Source organism: Prionailurus bengalensis, chromosome A2, assembly GCF_016509475.1.
Source record: "Prionailurus bengalensis isolate Pbe53 chromosome A2, Fcat_Pben_1.1_paternal_pri, whole genome shotgun sequence".
Taxonomy (NCBI): domain Eukaryota; kingdom Metazoa; phylum Chordata; class Mammalia; order Carnivora; family Felidae; genus Prionailurus; species Prionailurus bengalensis.
The window spans coordinates 18,659,012-18,682,002 of record NC_057348.1 but is presented as its reverse complement, the minus strand read 5'-3'; the positions used below and the strand labels follow the sequence as shown (position 1 = coordinate 18,682,002).

Genomic DNA, 22,991 nt, shown 5'->3' with positions numbered 1-22,991 from the left:
CACCCTCGTCCTGTCTGAATAACCACACAACTGATGCACTTCCAAGTTTAATAAGCCACATCCTCAGCTGAACCTGGGGTAAAATGTGAGACCCTGATTCTATGTGTGGTGGTGTCAGTGGGTAGGCCTGAGGCTGCAAAACCATCATCCTACCAGTCAGAAGATACCTCCAAAGTAGATACACGTACACAAGTTCAGTGTAGTCCTACTTCCAGTGTGTTTCTGCTGCAAAGGTGGCCTAGCCAAAGGCTGCCAGATGGATAGAGGAAGCAGGCAGTGGGATATTGAGGTAGCTGGTGGTCCAGCAGAAACAAGTATAGAAATACAGCCTTCAGGAAGGGAGGCAGTTCTAGGGTCATGCTGCTTTCAGAAACTGGCATGTGCCTCCCACACCTTTGGAAGCTCCCCTGGCCCACTGTGTAAGTGGCAGGCCTGCCCAGCCTGTGGTTCTTCCAGGCTGTTGAGGGAGGGTTCTTGGGGGCTGAGATGGTGCTAGTGGGGACGAGCTGAGCCTGTGGCCTCTTAGGATGAAGCTCTTGTGGTTCCGGGTCAAGATGGGAAGTGATGAAGTGGCAGAGCCACTCAGCGGTAACTGCTTAGTACCTCTCTGTGAGGGGACAGGGTACAACCCCATGGGTGGGGGTGGAAGGTCACCCTTGGGGCTTAGCGTCTTTCAGGCACCCAACCTCCCAACAATGAGTTAATATTCAGGAAAGGACAATTTCCATAGCCTGACTCACACCTGAAAAGCTCTGGATGGGCTAGGGAAGTGGGTGTTTGGTGCCTCCACGTCCAGGTAGTGCCAGCGCCCCCTGCCTTACACTTGAATGGCCAGCTAAGTAACCATAGAGTATAAGGCCATGTCTAGGCCAGTCTTTCCTGGCTCCCTGCCAACAAAGCAAAAACAAATTCAAGAGCTTAGGAGAAAACAGACTTCCCTTACAAATCCCAGAGCTGGTCAACCTCAAGTTTCTTCTCAAGGAAATTTCTATGGGGTCACATCCCAGCAGATCAGAAGGGGGACAGGAAAAAGCCAAGGCAGAAAATGGACTGTTGGCCTCCTCAACCCAGAGGCTCCTCCTGAGCTGACCCCTGAGAGAGGAGGAACATGTCTTCTCTCCTTAAGGCACCCAGATCTGGGTAGAGGCAAACTTTACTGGCCCAATGCCTGGAGCTGCTGGAGGCAAGGCCAAGAGCAGTGGAGGGCCAGGTCTTCAAGCACTGGGGTACTCCCTGCCCCCAACCCCTCCCCCCATGCAGTCTCTGGGGTCTGGGCAGCAGCAGAACCCAGTGTGGGAACCAGCAGACCCGGTGATGTCCCTGGAGATCCCTCTGCTGCCTTCCCTTATTCTCTGTGGGTTTTGAGAGGTTCATTTGCTGTTGTTTCCCTAAAAGTGATGGAAAAGAGAAAAGGATTATTCCACAGGCAGCACAACAGTCCCTGAGATTGGCTCTCTCTAGCCCTGTAGGGGCTGAGGTGGGCTCAGTAAAGCCACACTACAATCTATATCTCTGTACTAAGTTCCCACAGCCCACACTGGGACCCTCACCTTTCCCCTGAAGACACGTTTTTCCTCCTGGTTCCTACCTTATGGTATTCCTATCCTTCCCCAAGTTGCTCAGGACCTGGACAGTGGCAGGCCTCCTAACTGGCCTCTTGCCTTCTCTATTGGACCCCTTTTCTTGCCATGAAACAGGCAGTTATAAAGACAAATTAGATCAGGCCATAGCCTTGCTGAGTCCTTCAATAGCTTCCTGAAATTTGGCATAGGGTATTGTGGGTCCCACCAATGCCTTCATGTTTGAGCTCCAGTGTCACAGCTTTGTCTATCCTTCCAATATGACACCCTTGTTCTTGCCCTGGGCCTTATTCTATCAATTTTCTTTGCCTGGTACACTTACTCCCTAGCCTTTGCCATTAGCTTAGGTGTCTGTTTTGCGAGAAAACTCTTGACTACCCTTGCCCCCACACCGCTGCCCTTCCCTTTTATTATTTTTTTGTTGCCCTCCCTTTTAAATCTCTGGCTCCCCCTATAAACAGGATAAAGGATAACCCCCCTGGGTTGTCCTTGTTCTCTGGACCTAGTTGCCCTCCTCTCCCCCCACCACACCACACCACACCCCTCATATAGAAGGAGCTCAGAAATTAGTTGAATGAATGCTCTGATTAGTGAGTAGATGTTTTACAGATGAGGAGGCTGACCTGATGTGGCCAGTAAGTGCAATAAGGACATAGGCTCCTGCCTTTCTAACTGAAGGGCTTGCAGTAGAGTGGAACCCAACAGACTTGCCAGCTCATCTCTGAAATTGTGACAATAGCCCCACAGGCAGCATGCTGAACAGCATATTGGTGGGCTGTTCAGAAATTAGAGTCTGAGCTCCAGTTGAAGACCTTGGGACTTGCTGTAAAGACCACTAAACTAGTGGACTTCTACCCTGAGAACTTCCTGCCCCCATCCCTGTTATCAGCACAGGCCTATCCTCTGCCTGCCAAGCATGGGGTTGTGATGGGCACAGATTTACTCACCACGAAGTGAAATGCGTGGAGCCATCAGGTGTGGATCCGTTCTGGCCGCCCAGACCTGGGGGCAGGAACACATCCAGAGCTGCAGCAGGCTGGGGGTGGGGATCTGAGCAGGTATCAGCCCAGGTCAGGTTTGAGGCCAGTGGCGGTGTTTGGTGAAGAGTCTCGTGGGGGCCCTAAAGGGACTAGCGGTATTGTCTGATTGAGGTTCAAAGGAAGTTAAAATGTGATGGGTGGACCGGGGTTTCTGGCATGAAATGGTATGTTGGCATGGATTAGGGTGCAGAGTTAAGCTGTGATGTGGTCCTTAGGGGATCAGTGGTAGTCTAGGGGGTTCTGGGGAGCCCAATGATGGAGTCCAGTGGGGGGTGGGGAGCCTCACCTGGGCGGTGATACAGCCCTGTCACCGTGCTCCCGTAGAACCCCCACGCCAGCTGGATGCCCAGGAGACTTAACACCAACCAGAGTAGCAGCAGCTTGAAGAGGGTCACGCGCATGTCCTGCGCCTCCCACTCCCGCAGGAACTCGCTGCCCAGGGTGCCCAGTGCGCCCAACACCGTGGTCGGAAGAGCCTGCAAGGACTGCCCAGACCAAGGCTCCGCCATGACTGGCCCATACCCCACCCGGGGGACTGTCACCGTAGTTCCGACTGCGCAGGCGTCTGGTCTTCCGGGGCCAGGGCCGTTAGTGCGCACGCGTAAAACTAGGCAAGGCTAGGCTACTTCGCTTGCGCGAAGAGTTGGCAGTTTAGGGAGGAGTATTAAAACCGCGCACGCGCACCCTGCCCCACCCTACTTACTTAAAGGATGAGTGAGTCGTGAAGCATAAAATAGCAACCAGGTCTTTTATAGCCCTGGAGTTCCCGTGATGCCCCACGCGGCTGCAGTGATTGGTTAAGCGCCTTGCCTTTAGGGCGTGGACGCGCTCCTGAGCAATCGTAGCTGAGCTGTGAGTGCGCGCGCGTGCGCGGGGCCGAGACTGGGGCTGGCTCGAGCCCGCTGGCACACGGGAACGCGCACGTCGCTCCCCGCCCTCCCGCCGCCGACCGCCCTCGCTCGCTCGAGCTCCCCGCCCGCCGCCCGCCGTCCTCCGTCGGTTCTCTCGTTAGTCTGCCTCCGTCTCCTCAGCCACCCGCCCTAGTCTCCGAGCTTGCTACTCGCGGACAGGCGTCCTTGGCGTGGAGAGGTCGGATTGCGAGTCGTCGCCTGAGGTGAGCGAGAGGGTACCCTCCTGGCGCCGCGGCGCCCGGGGCCCGCCCGCCCGGCACTCTTCCGGCCGCCAGCCCGCCCGCCGCCCCTCCGCGGCCGCGCCCCACCTGCTGCTCTCGGCTGGCTGCCCCTGGGTCCCGGCCCCTGCCTCCCGGCCGGGGCCCCGCTCCCCAAAGAAGCGGCCCCGCCCGCGCAGTCCCCGGAAGCGCGCCCCGCGGCCTCCCGCGCCCCTTCCCCCGCCCGGCCAGGCCTGGTGGAGCCCCAGCCGCCCGCCCGCGGTCCCCGGCGCTTCCTCTCTCTCACGGCTGCGCCGGGCAGGGCGGGGGCTTCGAGCCGGGCCCGGCAGCCGCGCGGTGCAGCCGGCCCCTGCGAAGTGCGCGTGGCTGTCGGAGTTGAAATGGGAAAGAAACTCTTTACAACTCCATCTTGGCTTTACATTGAATATGAAACATGAATCACCGTTTTATACTGGGTGAAGTCCAGTTATGTTTTGGGTACATTTTCTTTTTAAATGTAGTACTCTCGGAGATTGTGTAAGTAAAAAGGTAGTGTTGAAATCTTATGGGTTAGGATTGTTGGGTATTGAAAGGACGTTTTCCTGTTAGACATTTTTTTCATGACTTAAACTATGTTGTATCGAAATAAAGTATTAATTTGCAATTTTGCTTAGTCTCAGTTACTACCTTGATTAAGAATCACCTAAACATATCCTTAGTTACCGATTGACTCAGTTACGAGGCATCATTATTAAATAGCACTGTTGGCAGTTAAATCGATTTGGTCAAAAGCATGTTTAGTAGTCTGCGGTGGAAAACTGGCATCCTTTTTGCCTCAGAATTGGTTCCACTTGTGTTTTTTAATGGTCCTGATTTAAAATTTTTACCAGCGTTAGTGACTTGTTTGGTTCTTTCTATGTTTAAGATTGTCTTTTGAAGTAAATGTTTCTTGCAGGTGTGTAATCAGATTATAGTCCTCCCTGCCAGATCTGAAGGGGAAAAATACTTTTTAAAATGTCTTAAAAATGTTATATGTGGTGAGAATTTTTCAACCATTCAGTGTCAAACACCCAAATGTGTTAGGTGTGTGTCCTATTGTATGATTGTCGCTTTGAACATACCGGTTTGAGCTTTGGGCACGAGTGACATTGTTTGGACTGAAGGTATGAGACTAATTCCTAATTGTGAAGGATAACTTACTAAAGGATCTCTTTTGATAAATTATCTTAAGAATAGTACCATCTACTTTTGTAGAGCACTGATGGCCCATGGGGACGTGACAAAATAGAAGACAACTTGCTTTAAGTCAGTCTAGTCCTAGAGTTATCACCTCTGTTCTCATAAAAGTCTGTACTAGAGAGAAGAAAATAGGGACCCACTGACTTTTTCATAGATCCAGAATTTTAGACCCGAAAGGAATCTTCAGGACTTCTATAGTCCAACCCCATTTGCAGATGAGGAAACTGAGTTCCAGAGACTTTTGTAAATATACCAATGTTATATGTCTAGTCATGTACAGGCCAAAACTATTTTGTCTGTGTGGTATTTTCCTTGTACTCCTAAATAGCTTGCTTAGAGTTAAGTAAAAATTCAGGATTTAACAACTTGTTTCCAGTGCTTTCTCCATTCATGTATTACTGATATGTTGTGAGAATCTGAAAAATTCATTAAAAAAAATTTTTTTTAATGTTTATTTTTGAGAGAGAGAGAGAGGAGAGACACAGCCTGAGAGGGGGAGGGGCAGAGAGAGGGAGACACTGAACAAGAAGCAGGCTCCAGGCTCTGAGCTGTTAGCACAGAGCCTGATGCGGGGCTCGAACTCACAAACTGCCAGATCATTACCTGAGCTGAAGTTGGACGCTCAACCGACTTAGCCACCCTGGCACCCCGAAAAATTCATTTTCTAAACAAATTTCAGTTATTTAGCCTTAAACAACACTCTCCTCCCTGCAACTGGGTGGTCCTGCAGCCGTTGATTGAAATAGATAAATGAATATACAGGGTCCCCGCTTGGCCTAGTTTTGGCTTTCGGTGTTTGGGTCTTCTTAGGGACAAGCTTCTTCCACAGGGAGGCCCAGACTCCTCTGTTCCAAATCCCACATAATTAGGTCAGGCTAAGATGTTGTCATGGGACTGAGGGCTGTTTTGACTATTGATTTGAGGTGGGATGGAGAGAAACTGCACATACCAAGTATATAGTTCCCTGTGTATTATGTGTGTGGTAGTGGTTTTGCTGGAGTATTCTCATAGTCTTCATTCATATTAGAGTGAAAACAGGTAGATCTTGAGGTGTTTCCTCAAGGAGTTAGTGGAGTTGAAGCAGTGACCAGAGAAGTTGCTACTTAGGGTTTTCTTAGTTGTCCTAGAGCTGAGATTTATGTTAACTCAGAAGAAAGACTGATATTTCAACTTCTAAGAGAACTAATCTGGGCATGCTGAGCTTCTATAGACAGGACTTTGGGTTTTATTGCATTATGGCTACTAGTGATAAAGCTAAATGGTACATACTCACTGGATTTTAATCACATATGTTTGTAGTAGTAAAAGGTAACTAAAAGTTACTTAACCTTCCTGTACCACTTTATCCCTTTATGCCCCTGGCCAGTGGAACTTAGTTTGCCTGCACCTACACATTAACGTAACTAAATTGTAAAATTGTGTTAATGTGTCTTAACTACACTCTTGATCTTTGGGTATATGCTCACTGTTAAGTACTTGTGAGATTACTAAATTAAAATTTCCAAGATAGTTTAAAGTTAGTAATTAATGTAAAATTCCTATTTCAAGTGTTTCTATTTCAAATGACTCATTTATAGTCTGTGGTACTGCAGTATTAAGTGAAGACCTTGTATACTCATAATTATGGTAGTCATGTGACTAAAAATCAGGTAGGCATTGAAGCTGCTCGTTCTGGGTGTTGGTCTGAATTTATTGGTGGTTCTTCCAGATGATTCTGAATAACATTTTATAGTTAACAATGGTCAGAATATGAGATACACTGTTACATCTTAGCCAGTTTGCAGTTTGTCTCAAACTGAGCTTGATTTTTTTTTTGTGTGAAGAGGGTGGATAAAGTAAATATGTTTAATTAGGCATGTTTATAATAATATCTTACTATTCAAGTGAAGGTAGAAAGAAGAACATAAGCAACTGAAATGTTTGGAGTGGTGTAAAGGGAGAAGAGGAAGGTAAAATGAAAGAGAGGTGACCAGAGACCAGATCATGTTGAGGCTTTTAGGATATAGGAAGTTCTTTGGGTTTGTCCTGAGATGAGAAATCATTAGATGTTTTTTAGCAGGGGAATGATATGATTTGATATTAAATAACTAGAATCCCTCACTAAGAATAGGGGTAGATTGGAGTCCATTCTGACTTTATGTTTTAAAAGTTTAAGGGGCGTCTGGGTGGCTCAGTCAGTTAAGCTTCTGACTTTGGCTTAGGTCATGATCTCGCAGTTCATGGGTTCGAGTCCTGTGTTGGGCTCTGTGCTGACAGCTGGAGCCTGGAGCTTGCTTCAGATCCTGTGTCTCCCCCTCTCTCTCTCTGCCCCTCCCCAACTTGTCGCACGCTCTATCTCCCTCTTTTTCTCTCACTCAAAACTAAATAAATAGACATAAAAAAACGTTTAGGGGCGCCTGGGTGGCTCAGTTGGCTCAGGTCATGATCTCACGGTTTGTGGGTTCGAGCCCTGCGTTGTGCTCTGCACTGACAGCTCAGATCCTGGAGCCTGTTTTAGATTCTGTGTCTCCTTCTCTCTCTGCCCCTCCCCAACTTGTGCTCTTTCTCTGTCTCTCAATAATGAATAACAGTAAAAATAAAAAAAGAAAGAAAGAAAAAGAAATTAAAAAATGTTTAGGGGCGCCTGGGTGGCTCAGTTGGTTAAACATCCAACTGCAGCTCAGGTCATGATCTTGTGGTCTGTGAGTTCGAGCCCCGCATTGGGTTCTGTGCTGACAGCTTAGAGCCTGGAACCTGCTTCAGATTCTTTGTCTCCCTCTCTCTCTCTGCCCCTCCTCCACTCATGCTCTGTCTCCATCTCTCAAAAATGAATAAACATTAAAAAAATTTTTTTTTAAAAGTTTAATCTCTACACCCAGTGTGGGGCTCAAACTCAACCTGAGATCAAGAGTCATACATTCTTCCAACTGAGCCAGCCAGGTGTCCCTCTTTTCTGACTTTAAATAGTAAAGTAATATTGATCATCTCTGACAAAAATATCAGGATTTCTGAATAATTACCTTCCTTGACCTAATGACTTCATCCTGTTTTGTTTTGGTTTTTTTTTTGAAACCATTGATTTTTCTGACAGTTGCCTTTCAATCTGTAATTTCTCTAATACCTGTATTAAGAATATGTAAGTAGATAAAACAAGTTATTTAAATAAATGTTTGTGGTAGTGTAGGTGGTAGGGTTACAGGTGTTCATTGTAAGATTCAACTTCACTCTGGTTTGAAAATTTTTATAATAAAATGTTGGAAAATTAATTTATGTAGGATTATTTTGCTTTTTGCTTTTAAAAGGGCAGTATTTGTAATATTTGTAAGATAAGGTTGTGTACCTTTTAAGTAAAGGAGGCTAAAACTTGTATAAATGTGATATATTTGATGATATACCAATCAAAGATTAAATTCTATACTTCTTCCCCTCTCCTGAATTCTAAATTACAGGGAACTTTGGGCAAGCCTGTTTACATCCTGTGTTTTGATTTTTTTCATTGTAAAGTGAATAGACATAATTCCTGATATTTTTATATTTTTATAGTGCCTTTCATCTGAGAAGTTCAAGGCACTTGTAAAACTTCTGGCACACAGGCCGTGGGTCTTCCAGCACATTTGTAAGGTATGTACATAGAAACCTCTTCTTTTATTTCTCTTTTCCCACGAAAGAGAGATTATTATATATTAAAGTAAATTCTGGAGGAATGTCAGTGCATTACTGTTAATGATTCTCTTCACCAGTCTTGAGTTCTTTATCTTACTCCATACCTTTTCTCTCTAGTCTTATTCTCCCACCTCTCCATAAGGTACTCCTCTAACTTTTTTACTTTTAAGTGGTATTTCTTTTTTAGATGAAGATAGATTTCCTAATCTCTCTCTTAAAGGAGATGAAACTCACTGTGTTGTACACATACCTCTTTTACATCTGAACCATTCCCATCTTATTCCTTCTGTTTTTCATCTTTAAAGTTTATTTTGAGAGAGAGAGAGTGCACATGTGCACGGACGGTCACTCTTGCAGGGGGGATGGTGGGCAGAGAGAGAAAGGGAGAGAGGGAATCCCAAGAAGGCTCTATGCTGTCAGCACAGAGCCCGATTTGGGGCTCGATCTCACGAACTGTGAGATGATGACCTGAGCTGAAATTAAGAATTCGGTGCTTAATTGAGCCAACCAGGCGCTCCTAGTTTTCATCTTTAAGTTTTCATTTTTAATTTTTTTTTAATGTTTATTTATTTTTGAGAGAGAGAGACAGAGCATGAGTTGGGGAGGAGCAGAGAGAGAGGGAGACACAGAATCCGAAGCAGGCTCCAGGCTGTGAGCTGTCAGCACAGAGCCTGGCGTGGGGCTCAAACCCACGAACTGTGAGATCATGACCTGAGCCGAGGTCGGATGCTTACCCGACTGAGCCACCCAGGCACCCCAAGTTTTCGTTTTTTTCAGTAGTTTAGTTATCATACATTTATCCACAGCTTATGTTGTGGGTATATCTATCTAATTATCAGTGGCAAATGAGTCAGGTAGAGAATGAAGATCAGAGGACAATCTTCCCTCTTACCAGAGGGGTCAGAGTGATACTGGCTTAGGTGGGAACAACGTTAACAGCTGGTATAAGATCCGTCCAGGGGTTCTTTAGATATTTAAACTAATTACAAATAAAGGAAATTGTTAGAAATAATCTTAATTTGATTGATACCATGGTATATATCCTAGTCAGTACTGTTTTGATCGCCTTTTTCTGTTCTCTTTGGGTCTGAGGGAACTCTGTATATGGAGAAGTGGGCTGTGATGGGGATGAATATTGTTTATTTTTTTCCAACTTGTTTGTTTTGTTTTTTTAATTTATATTTTAGTTAATATACAGTGCAGTATTGGTTCCAGGAGTAGAATTCTGTGATTCATCACTTACACACGATACATATAATACCCACTGCTCATCATAAGTGCCCTCCTTGGTATCATATCAGCCATCACCTATTTAACCCATCTCCCACCCCCCTGCTTCCATCAACCCATAGTTCTCTATCATTAAGAATCTCTTGGGGCGCCTGGGTGGCGCGGTCGGTTAAGCGTCCGACTTCAGCCAGGTCACGATCTCGTGGTCCGTGAGTTTGAGCCCCGTGTCGGGCTCTGGGCTGATGGCTCAGAGCCTGGAGCCTGTTTCCGATTCTGTGTCTCCCTCTCTCTCTGCCCCTCCCCCGTTCATGCTCTGTCTTTCTCTGTCCCAAAAATAAATAAACGTTGAAAAAAAAAATTAAAAAAAAAAAAAAAGAATCTCTTGTGGTTTGTTTCTCTCTCTTCTCTCCACCCTCCCCCATCCCCATACGTTCATCTGTATTGTTTCTTAAATTCCACATAAGTGAAATAATATGGTATTTGTCTTTCTCTAATTGACTTATTTCGCTTAGTGTAATACATTCTAGCTCTATCCATGTCATTGCAAGTGGCAAGATTTCATTCTTTCTGATGGCTGAGTAATATTCCATTGTGTATGTGTGTGTACACACACACATATCTCTTTTATCCATGGAGGTGAATATTCTTATTTGGTGAAATGGGGTACCTGGCAGTGAAGGCATACAGTGATAGTGGTTTTGGTTAGCTTTGAACTCCTCCTTGGCATGCTAAGAAGAATGAACAAGCTAGCTTGTGGTTTTGTCATTCATTCATTCATTGAACAAATAATTATTGAATAGCTACTACATGTCAGATGCTGTTCTGGAACACATCTGAAGAAAACAAAGAAGGTCCCTGTCCTCAGGGCACCTGGATGGCTCAGTTGGTAGAGCATACAACTTTTTTTTTTTTTTTTTAAAGTTTATTTTGAGAGAGTGAGCACATGCATGCGCACAGGGGAGGGGCAGAGAGAGAATCCCACGAAGCCTCCATGCAAAACTTGACATGGGACTTGATCTCATGAACCACGAGATCATGACCTGAGCCAAAATTAAGAGTCAGACACCTAACCAACTGGGCCACCCAGGCACCCCTAGAGCATGCAACTCTTGAACTTGGGATAATGAGTTCAAACCCTCTTTAGGCTTAGAAGTTACTTAAATAAATTAACTCTCACATTTAAAAAAAAAAAGTCCCTGCCCTCAAACAGTTTTTGTTTGTTTTACAGTGTCTTTATTCCTAAAAATACGAGCACGTTTGATTTGGAACTGAAAAGTGTTAGTTTTGAATCATACCATCTACTTTTCTCAGTGTTACAAAGTAGAAAGCACTTCAGGTGTAAATAGTCACAAAAATATGAATAGTCCTGCTTATGGAGTTATTGTTCTAGTAGGAGAGACTGATGATAGGTAAGGAATGGACTTGTCTTTTTTAGGGAACAGCAAAAGAAAAAAAAAATTGAATGGCTGGAGCCTAAAGAGCAAGTGGAAAAGTGGAAGAAATAGTCTTATAGGTAGGCAAGGGCCAGATCTTTTACGAACTGGGAATTTAGAGTTTATTCAGAATGCATTGGAAAGCTATTAAAGGGTTCGTATAACAGTAATGTTATCTGATTTATTTAGATTTTTAGCTCACGTATGGAGAATAGACTACAGGGTGGCAAAAATGGAGGTAGGGAGATCTGTTGGAGGCTGTTTATTTTTTTTTTATTTAAAAAAAATTTTTTTTTTTCAACGTTTATTTATTTTTGGGACAGAGAGAGACAGAGCATGAACGGGGGAGGGGCAGAGAGAGAGGGAGACACAGAATCAGAAACAGGCTCCAGGCTCTGAGCCATCAGCCCAGAGCCCGACACGGGGCTCGAACTCACGGACCGCGAGATCGTGACCTGGCTGAAGTCGGACGCTTAACCGACTGCGCCACCCAGGCGCCCCGGAGGCTGTTTAAATTCAGTGACAGATGATTGGGGCTTGGACAAGAATGACAACGGTAGTAGAGGGATTCACAGTATGTTGTAAATGAGTGATCATAGGCTTTGCTGATAAATTGGAAGATATGGCTTCCTGAATCCCTGATCTATGGTAAGATTAGCTCAGTGCAACTGCTGGGCATAAGAAGACAACTAGCCTAGCACCACTGCATATATACTCTGTTGTCCACAAGGCTTGAAATTTCTCCTTTAAGGGGTGTTTGGGTGGCTCAGACAGTTGAGTGTCCACCTCAAGATTTCAGCTCAGGTCATGATCTCGCAGTTTGTGAGATCAGGCTCCACATTGGGCTCTGTGCTGACAGTGTAGAGCCTGCTTGGGATTCTCTGTCTCCCTCTCTCTGTGCCTCTCCCCTGCTCATTCTCCCTTCTGCTGCTGCTGTTGCTGCTGCTGCTGCATTGTCTTCTTCTCTCTTTCAAAATAAATATTTTAAAAAATGTTTAAAAGTATTTTTCCTTTCAGTACATTGAGTAATGCATTAGGGTGGTTTGATTGATGGCCTCCCTTGTAAGAGCGGAGACTGTTTCAAAGTTGTTTTCTCAATTATGTATTTCTACATTGTATTTAAAAACAGAGGTGCCTGGGTGGCTCAGTCGGTTAAGCATCCAGCTTCATGCCTCAGCTTGGGTCATGATCTCACAGTTGGTGGGTTCGAGCCCCACGTCAAGCTACTTCAGATTCTGTGTCTCCCTCTCTTTCTGCCCCTTCCTTGCTCATATTCTATCTCTCTCAAAAATAAACATTAAAAAAAATTTTTTTTTAATTTTTTTTAATGTTTATTCACTTTTGAGAGACAGAGAGTGAGAGTCAGGGAGGGACAGAGAGAGAGGAAAATACAGGATCTGAAGCAGGCTCCAGGCTCTGAGCTGTCAGCACAGAGCCCGCCCGATGTGGGGCTTGAACTTACAAGCTATGAGATCATGACCCGAGCCGAAGTTGGATGCCCAACTGACTGAGCCACCCAGGCACCCCTAAAAAAAATTTTTTAAAACAAAAGTGAAGCTATGCTTACCAGTTTCTTCACCAAAAATGCTGATGACCCTATAATGACAAAGAAGTTTTGCTATAGAAGAACTCTGTATCTATATACCTTTAACCAGGTTATTCCTTTGAGCCTCAGGACCTGTATCTGTGAAATGAAGATTACATTTATTTTATAGGAATTTTATTTTATTTTATTTTATTTTATTTTATTTTATTTTATTTTATTATTTTATTTTTAAAATTTTTTTTAAACGTTTATTTATTTTTGAGACAGAGAGAGACAGAGCATGAACGGGGGAGGGTCAGAGAGAAGGAGACACAGAATCGGAAGCAGGCTCCAGGCTCCGAGCTGTCAGCACAGAGCCCGACGTGGGGCTCAAACTCACGGACCGCAAGATCATGACCTGAGCCGAAGTCGGCTGCTTAACCGACTGAGCCACCCAGGCGCCCCTATTTTATAGGAATTTTAGATGAAATAATATATGAAGAGCATGATGCTCAATGCATGTTAGTTTTCTCCCTTAGTAGAAATACTTGTTCTAAGTCTGATAGATTCCTTTTGTTTTTTTTTTTAAGTTTATTTTATTTTGAGAGAGAGAATGGGGGACGGGGGCTGAGGGAGGAGAGTATGAAGTGGGGTTGGTGCTTAGTGTGGAGCCCCATGCAGGACTGTCTCATGACTGTGAGATCATGGCCTGAGCCCATATCAAGTGTTGGAAACTTAACCGACAGAGCCACCCAGGCGCCCCCCCCTCCTTTTTTTTAAGAGAGAGGGTAGGTCGGGGAGAAGGGCAGAGAGAGAGAGAGAGAGAGAGAGAGAGAGGGAATCTTAAGCATGTTCAATGTTCAGTGCAGAGCCCAATATGGGGCTTGATCCCATGACTCTGGGATCATTACCTGTGCCAAAATCAAGAGTCGGGCACTCAACCTACTGAGCCATCCAAGTGCCCCTTAAGTTTTCTTTAAAATTTTTTTTTTAATTTTTTTTTTAACGTTTTATTTATTTTTGAGACAGGGAGAGACAGAGCATGAACAGGGGAGGGTCAGAGAGAGGGAGACACAGAATCTGAAACAGGCTCCAGGCTCTGAGCTGTCAGCACAGAGCCCGACGCGGGGCTCGAACTCAGGGACTGAGAGATCATGACCTGAGCTGAAGTCGGCCACCCAACCGACTGAGCCACCCAGGCGCCCCTAAAATTTTTTTTTAATGCCTTTATTTATTTTTGAGAGAGAGAGAGGGAGGGAGAGAGAATAAGCGGGGGAGGGACAGGCAGAGGGAGAGGGAGACACAGAATCCGAAGCAGGCTCCAGGCTCTGAGCTGTCAGCACAGAGGCCAACGTAGGGCTCGAACTCACGAAATACAAGATCATGACCTGAGCCGAAGTTGAGTGCTTAACTGACTGAGCCACCCAGGCGCCCCACCCCCTAAGTTTGCCTTTTTTAATTAGTATTTTTTTAAATAAATTTTTTTAATGGGGATAGATGGTGGTGATGGTTGCATGACAACATGAATATATTTAATACCACTGAAATGTATACTTAAAAATGTATACATTTTTAAGTAGATGGGAGGTACCTGGGTGGCTCAGTCAGTTAAGATGGTAAGTTTTATGTTATGTGTATTTAAAACAAATTTTTTTTTAATGTTTGTTTATTTTTGAGAGAGAGAGACAGAGAGAGACAAGAGTACTAGCAGGGGAGGGGCAGAGAGAGAGGGAGACACAATCTGAAGCAGGCTCCAGGCTCTGAGCTGTCAGCCCAGAGCCTGACACTGTACTCGAACTCATGGACAGTGAGATCATGACCTGAGCCAAAGTCACATGCTTAACTGAACCACCTTGGCACCCCTATGTTATGTGTATTTTACTTCAATAAGAAGAGAGGGAAAAATGCACCAGGTAAAAATAAAATCATACAAAAAACTTTATACTAAAAAATGAGTGTGCCTGGCTGCTTCATTTGGAAGAGTATGTGACTCTTGATCTTGGGGTCATGAGTTCAAGACCCAATTGAGGGTAGAGTTTACTTAAAAAATGTATCGTCTTCCTATTCCAGAGCATAATCCTCCTCTCATTGTATTACTTCCTTTGGGCTTTAAAAATATTTTATTTGGACTCCTATCTGGCTCAGTTGTGAAAGCATTTCACTCTTGATCTCAGGGTTGTGAGTTTGAGCCCCATGTTGGGTGTAGAGATTACTTTCAAAAAATTTAAAAATATTAGAGTAAGGGGGTTGATGAAGCATGTGTATGAAACATTGTAGAAGGGGGTAGGTAGGCATGACGAGTAAAAGCCTTTCTCCCATCTCAGCTTCCAAGGTCCTTCTTTAGAGAAGACCATATAACTGTTTTCTATATATCCTTCTAGAGATACTATGTCTATATGTATATATTACATATTTTTCTTTTTTTAGAAGCATGCAGTTGGACATCACATTGTTATGCATCTTATTTTTTCCCCTTAATAGGTCTGAGTGACTATTTCGCAAGATATTTAATAGCATACACTGTGGAAAACAGTTTGGCAGTTCCTCGAATGGTTAAATATATAGGGTTAGCATACAACCCAGCAGTTCTACTCCTAGCTCTATACGCAAAAGAATTGAAAACAAGTAGTCGAATAAATGCTTGTACTTAGATGTTCATAGCATCACCATTCTTATAGCCAAAAGGTGGAAATAATTCAAATGTTCATCAACAGATAAGTCAGTAAACAAATGTGGTTGTATACATACAATGGAATATTTTTCAACTACTTAAAAAGATGAAGTATTAATACGTGGTATAACATGGATGAACCTTGAAAGTATTATGCTAGATGAAAGAAGCCAAACACAGGCCATATATTGTATGATTTAATTTATATGAAGTATCTAGTATAGTAAACCTGTAGAGACGCAAAGCGAATTGGTGGTTGCTAGATGCTAGGAGAAGGGGAACTGGAGATGGACTGCTTAATAAGCATGGGGTTTTCTTTTGTGGTAATGAAAATGTTTTGGAACTAGATAGACTTGGTTGTTTTACAACATGGCGAATATGCTAAATATCACTGAAATGTACACTTTAAAAAGGTGAACTTTATATTGTGTATTTCACCTGAATTAAAAAAAAGTTTTAAATAGATGTTTAGGCCTTACAGAGTTTTCATCTTGCTAATTGTGGAACCTTGAAAGGAATAGAAATGTTTGCGCCAGAATGCAGGGTGTCTGGCTGTGCGTTGTCATTGCTGAAACACCTAGGCAACTCATTGGAGTTAGTTTATTCTTCTCTTTATGGTGGTTCTCCAGACAAGCATTGTCTTGTGAGCAATATAAGTGGAGAATTAAACTGTACAAAATCAGATTCTGATTCTGCACATCTATTTAAGGTTAACCTTGGGATATTTACATTTTGAGGTGAATGATCTGATGTTCTTACTTAGAAAGCCAGAAGGGAGTATTTCTTTCCTTTAGCCTCAAAAGAGAATTTTAGTCTGGGGTTATTCTTACTTGGCCGTATATTGGAGGCTTTGTGGGGTTTTCCTCTGCTTGCCTTCATTTGCCTTAGGTTTGCTGCTCTCCATCTCTAAGGGCCCTTGAACTGACATCGACCCTTAACAACTGCTTGATCAAGATGGCAAAATAACAATAGTACCAGGCTCAAGTGCATTGTGAACAAATGGACAGTTGGTTTGAGCCTTTTTGCCAGGCGTTTTCCTATGTTGTTTGCAAACCAAATAAATGGCTTTATATTTTCAATTTAATTTCCCGAGTGTTTAATGGTGTTTCCTGTGTGTCAGGGACAGTCCTGGGTGTAGGTGAACCTGGAGTCGATAGGACAGTTCTGCCCATGGCACTGAAAGAGTTTCAATATAGTGATTTTTTCCTCTTAATGAAGTAGTATGTATTCTATTCATTTTACTTTATTTATTTATTACTAATTTTAAATGTTTAATTTTGAAAGAGAGAGCTCTAGTGGGGGAGGTGCAGAGAGAGAGGGGACAGAGGATCCAAAGCAGGCTATGTGCTGACAGCAGAGAGCCTGATGCGGGGCTCGAACTCATGAACTGTGAGATCATGACCTGAGCCAAAGTCAGATGCTCAACTTCCTGAGCCACCCAGGCACCCCTCTCTATTCATTTTAAATGTGTACTTTAACAAAGACAAAAGCAGTAGAATGGAAGGTATTTGAGAAGGGAGTGCGTATGAAAAGTCTATGCTTTTCAACCTGGCTTCTTGTTTGAACAGAAATTTGATTCTGATTTGGTTGTTACATTGAGGACTGGCTGGTTAAAAAGCTGTATTTTGACCTTTATTTTCACCTTCATAATACTGATAGTTTTGCTCCAAGAGAAGGCATTGTAAGGCATCTTTAAGCTTTTATGGAATTCATGTGTGTTTAGGTACAGTATGGCTCTTGGGAAAAAATCGAGATCTTAAACCACTGAAATAGTATCATTGAAGCTTTACAACTTTTTTGTTTTATTTCTGCAGTGGACGTCTTTTTCCCTGTCTTACGGTATCTAGGACTTAAGCTTCTCCATGTAATGAATGAGGTCTTTCCTCCTAAGGGAGAGTTTTTGAGTTCTGTCCTTGGAGTCTGTCAGCCTGCTTTAGGACTGGCCAGAATGGCACTTCTCTCCCTCTCCATTTTATGTTTCTAACCTGATTTACAGGGTTTTCTGTGTCCTAAGTCTTGTCATAGGCTACACTGCTTTCTCACTCAAGCATGTGTTTTTCTAAACTGTTGTGAACTCAGCTACTGTCCAGTTAGACTTACAGAATCGTTTATAAAATAAGAGCAAATAAGTTCATAGGGAGGATCTGAGTTTTAGCATTACTGTTACAGATAATTTGTTTCTTTTTTTCTTATGTTGATTTTTGAGAGACAGACGAGTGTGAGTGGGGAAGGGGCAGAGAGAGAGAATCCAAAGCAGGCTCCAGGCTCTGAGCTATCAGCACAGAGCCCAATGTGAGGCTCAAACCCACGGATCACAAGATCATGACTTGAGCTGAAGTCGGATGCTCAACCAACTGAGCCATCCAGGCGCCCCAGTTTAAGTTTCTGATTGTATGAGAGGTTTCTACAATTCTGTGAGGGTGAATTCTTTTTTTTTTTTTTTAATTTTTTTTTTTAACATTTATTTATTTTTGAGACAGAGGTAGACAGAGCATTAACGGGGGAGGGTCAGAGAGAGGGAGACACAGAATCTGAAACAGGCTCCAGGCTCTGAGCTGTCAGCACAGAGCCTGACGCGGGGCTCCAACTCAGGGACCGTGAGATCATGAACTGAGCCGAAGTCGGACGCTTAACCCACTGAGCCACCCAGGCGCCCCGAGGGTGAATTCTTGAACTACTAGACTCTTACCCTAGGAGGTAGCCTCACCACTAGTGTACACAGCCGAGGTTGTTGTAACTGTTTTCTTTTTAATATCTGTGTTCGCCAAATTGGTTGTATAAAGCTTCTTTGCTCCTGGAAATTTATTTTTTTCAGGTTTATTATTTGAACACTTAACTATTATGTGCTTGCACCTATGCTTGTCTGACAGTGGTTAATAAGACAGATATGATTCTTATACTAATGGAGTTTGGGAGGAACAAACTTTGGAGGGGTGTGATGAGTGAGGCAGAGAGAGGTTTGGTGCTGTGGGAGTATCCAAAAGGCCTGATCTAAATTGGGAGCTCAGGGAACACCCTGAGAGACTGACTTAGCCTGAAGTATGAATTATCTAAGTGGGGAAGGGTAGGTGGGGTGCATTAAGGGCAAAGGAAAGAAGGAAGATACCCTGGGTTAATAGCCTGAGTTATAGGATATTATATTGTTGTGGCTGAGGGTGGTTGTATGCTTTGGGTTTTATAATTTCATAAGATACTGTCCTGGGATTTATATATTTTATCTATAATATGACATTTTGTACCTAGATTTCATCCAAAATATTTTTTGCACAGCTTGCATTGACACTACACCGTGCTGCAGAAACATTGACAAAACCTGGATTGGGAGGAACTTTTTAATGTTCATTAGGATCATCATTCTTCTGAGTAAAATTCACAGGATTTTTATGATTTTTAAAATTTCTTAAAAAAATTTTTTAGTTTCTAAAAGACTAGACAACTTTTGCTTTTATAATAGTCATCTGTACAATACTGATTCATAACAACTTATGTGGAGAGAGAAATAAAACACACACTGGTTCTTATCCTGGTTTTCTGTCCTGGTCAACCATGGTCCGAAAGTAATGATCCTCCCTTTTGACATATGTCAGAAAGTCAGTAGCAGCCTCATGCTACATCACAGTGCTTACATCATTCACCTCATTTCATCTCATCACATAGGCATTTTATCATCTCACATCATTACAAGAAGCGTAAGTACAATGCAATAAGGTATTTTGAGGGGAGAGACTACATTCACATAACTCATTGTAGCATATTATAATTGTTATATTTCGTTATTGTTTAGTCTCTTGCTGTGTGCAATTTGTAAATTAAATTTTATCATAGGTATGTATGTACAGGAAAGACGTAGTGTATGTAGGGTTTGGTACCATCTGTGGTTTCAGGCATCCACTGGGGGTCTTGGAACATATCCTTTGTGGAGAAGGGGGTACTACAGGATGTAAAATTTCAAACTAGATTATATAATTGAGGCATATGGATGTCAAAAAGGTAAGTTTCATGAACTCAGCCTTAAAAACTTTTTTTAAATGTTCATTTACTTTTGAGAGATGGAGAGAGACAGAGAGTGAGTGGGGGAGGGGCAGAGAGAGAGGGAGACATAATCCGAAGCAGGCTCCAGGCTCTGAGCTGGCAGCACGGAGCCCGACGCAAGGCTCGAACTCATGAACCGTGAGATCATAAACTGAGCTGAAGTCAGTGCCTAACCAGCTGAGCCACCCAGGCGCCCCTCAACTTTTAAAATTTTATTTTATTTTTGAGAGAGCAAGAGTGGGGGAGGAGCAGAGAAAGGGGAACAAAGGATTTGAAGCTGGCTCTGCGCTGACAGCTGCAAGCCCGTTGTGGGGCTGGAACTCATAAAACTGCGAGATCATGACCCCAGCCAAAGTCAGACGCTCAACTGACTCTGCCTCCTAGGTACCCCTGAACTCAGCTTCTAATCTGTTTTTAAAGTAATGTGTTTAAAGTAATGAATACAGTAAAAAGTTAAAAAAATTAAGCCATGTCTGAAGTTATGCTGTATTAAATGCTTTTATTTCTTCAGTGGTTGAGGAAAGCTTACTGTAATCATCACTATTTCTTTTGTGTAATTAGTCCCTTTGTAGAATCATGAGGTAAAATTATAATTATTTGAAGTATGCTATCATTTTAAAGCTATGATTATTTTTTCTGCATAGGAATTTATTCATTATCTTTCCAAAATATTGTAAAGATCTTGATCCAGCAGAAGCAGCATAATTATTCAGTTGAATTATTTCTACAACTGTTTCTCAGCTGGAGAACTGTTTTGTGCCTGCTTATAGTGAATGTTTGGTTAATAAATGTCTAGATAATACATGCATTATAACCAAATAGCACCATCTGAAGCACCTTTGGTAGCTCCTTATCTGCTAAAAATTGTGCACAGAGGCAGATTTACTGTGAGTCTAAGAAAATAAGTATTGTAAAATGTATAGTCCCTGAACAAGTTATTGAAATCATTCAGCTAATTTAGGTTGTAGAATTCAAATTACTGTCAGCCCTGAAGTTTAGCTTAAATGCACACCACCCCCTGCACCCAACTTACCTAATTTAAAGGCTATTTTGTTTTAATTTCCCAAGAGAAATAGCAGGAATGGCTCAGTCCACTTCTCTGAGATAATAGCATAGTTACCAGTCATGGGAAAAATCAGACCTGAGGGCATTAGAAAAAGTGCTTAAAAAGTATTCAGAAGAATGTGATGGCGTGTGTATATTTTAAAGCAAATTGGCATTGGGTTAGGGATGGTCATAACTTTCTTTTGGAAAGTTCTGAAGATCACATACCCATTTGATGGTAAAACCTGAACTGAACTGATGAGAGGTTGTTTAGTTTTTATCCTCCTTATATGTTCATTTATTTTACTGAAGAACTATTAACCCATTGGGTATATTACAGAGTATTTGGCATTTGTACCATACCATCTTTCTGAAATCTGAAAAATTCTGACTTTAGAAATATCTAGTCCCAAGGCTTTTGGATGAAGTATTGTGGGCCTATAATTTCAGGCAGTGAGAGATAAGTAGTAATTTATTATTTTTTTCAACAGGAAAGAAGAGGGTGGGGTCAGGTATGGATGTGATACATACTTTGAAAAACTAATTACAGCTGACTCTTGAACAGTATGGGGGGTGGGGCACTGACCCCTGTGCAGCCGAAATTTTGAGTATAACTGGACTCTCCAAATATGTAACTAACAGCCTACTGTTGACTGGAAGCCTTACTGATGACATAAAGTCGATTAACATGTGTTTTGTATGTTAAATGTGTTATATACTGTATTTTGGGGGGGGGGAGTTTTATTTATTTTTAAGAGAAAGAGCACCTGTGCACATGAGTGAACAGGGATGGGGCAGAGAGAGAGAGAGAGAGAGAATCTGAAGCAGGCTCCACACTGTCAGTACAGACCCCAATATAAGGCTTGAACTCAGGAACTGTGAGATCATGATCTGAGTCGAAATCAAGAGTCAAACACTTAGGCGACTGAGCCATTCAGGTGCCCCTGTATACTGTATTCTTAAAGTAAGCTAGAGGGACACCTGGGTGGCTCAGTCAGTTAAGTGTCTGACTCTTGATTTCAGCTGAGGTCATGACCTCACAGTTCGTGAGTTCAAGCCTTGCATCGGGCTCCATGCTGACAGTGTGGAGCCTACTTGGCATTCTCTCTCTCTCTCTTTCTCTCTCTCTCTGCCCCTCCCCTACTTGCGCTGTCTCTGTCTCTCTCAAAATAAATAAAGAAAAAAAAAGATACAGTACTAAAAATCATAAGAGGGGCACCTAGCTGGCTCAGTCAGAGAAGTATGTGACTCTTGATCTTAGGGTCATGAGTTCAAGGCCCACATTGAGCATGGAGCCTACTTAAAAAGAACAATAAAAAGAATCATAAGAGAAAATATGTTTAGTAGTCTACTGCAAATCCACATATTAAGTAGACCAGTGCAGTTCAAACCGGTGTTGTTCAAGGGTCAGCTATATTTGCTAGACTGGTAAAATTTTCGTTTTAGGAGGAACAACATTCTTTCCAGGTCAGGCCATATTACAAACTGGTCCTCAAGTTCTGGACAGTTGGAATTTGGAGGGAGTTACCATTTGTCCAAAATGAGACCTAAATAGTAATGAGAAACCTTTATTGAACACTGACCTATTTTCAGTAAGTAAGCTCTTTTGGTCTTATTTAATCTTCATACCAACCATGTTTAGAAGATTTCATTCGCCACTTGACATGTAAGGAAACTGCTTGTAATGGAGCACAAAGCTAGTAAGCGATAGAGCATTGATGAACTCTTTATTTTTATTTTTTTTTTAATTTTTTTTCAATGTTTTTTATTTATTTTTGGGACAGAGAGAGACAGAGCATGAACGGGGGAGGGGCAGAGAGAGAGGGAGACGCAGAATTGGAAACAGGCTCCAGGCTCTGAGCCATCAGCCCAGAGCCTGATGCGGGGCTCGAACTCATGGACCGCGAGATTGTGACCTGGCTGAAGTCGGACGCTTAACCGACTGCACCACCCAGGCGCCCCGAGCATTGATGAACTCTTAAGTAGCATAGCTCCTTTACCATTACTGTCAACTACCTATAACTCAGTAACTATTGCTGCCTATAACTGAAATTAATTTCTAGTAGAATCTTTTACTTTGAGGGTGTCTGGGCGGCTCACTCAGTTAAGCATCTGATTCTTAATTTCAGCTCAGGTTATGATCTCATGGTTCATGAGATCGAGCCCTGTGTTGGGCTCTGTGCTGACAGTGTGGAGCCTGCTTGGGATTCTCTCTCCCTCTCTCTCTGCCCCTCCCCCACTATTCTCTCTTGCTCTCTCCCAAAATAAACAAATTAACTTAAAAAAAGAAAAAAGATAAAAATCTTGGGGCACCTGAGTGGTTCAGTCAGTTAAGCGTCTGACTCTTGATTTCAGCTCAGGTCATGATCTCACGGTTTGTGGGATCGAGCCCCACATCAGGCTCTGTGCCAACAGTGCAGAGCCTGTGTGGGATTGATTCTCCTTTC

At 43.1% G+C, this 22,991-nt stretch overlaps 2 protein-coding genes across 7 annotated transcripts in view; one reads left to right on the top strand and one right to left on the bottom strand.

Annotated features, from left to right (window-relative positions):
* Positions 1-34: 34 nt before the first annotated feature.
* Positions 35-3,338, bottom strand: TCTA (T cell leukemia translocation altered). 4 transcript variants are annotated; one of them, XM_043590389.1, is made up of 4 exons: positions 2,907-3,338; positions 2,528-2,582; positions 743-1,388; positions 35-607 (listed from the first exon to the last, which is right to left on the bottom strand). In XM_043590389.1, the coding sequence occupies exons 1-3, from the start codon at positions 3,127-3,129 to the stop codon at positions 1,346-1,348; spliced, it is 321 nt and encodes a 106-aa protein (XP_043446324.1). In that variant the 5' UTR covers positions 3,130-3,338; the 3' UTR covers positions 35-607; positions 743-1,345. The 4 variants fall into 4 exon arrangements, with proteins under 4 accessions (XP_043446324.1, XP_043446323.1, XP_043446327.1 ...); XM_043590388.1 differs by having other exon boundaries at positions 2,528-2,630; positions 2,907-3,311; XM_043590392.1 differs by lacking the exons at positions 35-607; positions 743-1,388 and having other exon boundaries at positions 2,533-2,700; positions 2,907-3,318.
* The window catches only part of RHOA (ras homolog family member A), a 62,728-nt gene continuing 43,063 nt past the window's right edge, over positions 3,327-22,991 (top strand). Inside the window, exons 1-2 of one of the 3 annotated variants that reach the window (XM_043590385.1) lie at positions 3,327-3,734; positions 8,490-8,567. The gene's annotated coding sequence lies outside the window, so the exon portion shown is untranslated. The remainder of the gene's footprint in view (positions 3,735-8,489; positions 8,568-22,991) is intronic. The other 2 variants (XM_043590386.1, XM_043590387.1) reach the window with 2 other exon arrangements.

Bases quoted from the DNA above. Each gene is read 5' to 3' on its own strand.
- TCTA (XM_043590388.1), bottom strand. From the start codon at position 3,129: ATGGCGGAGCCTTGGTCTGGGCAGTCCTTGCAGGCTCTTCCGACCACG. The intron at 2,631-2,906 runs GTGAGGCTCCCC...ATACCTGCTCAG, and splicing joins AGGGCTGTATCACCGCCCAG to ATCCCCACCCCCAGCCTGCT. The intron at 1,389-2,527 runs GTGAGTAAATCT...CATCACTTTTAG, and splicing joins TCCACGCATTTCACTTCGTG to GGAAACAACAGCAAATGAAC.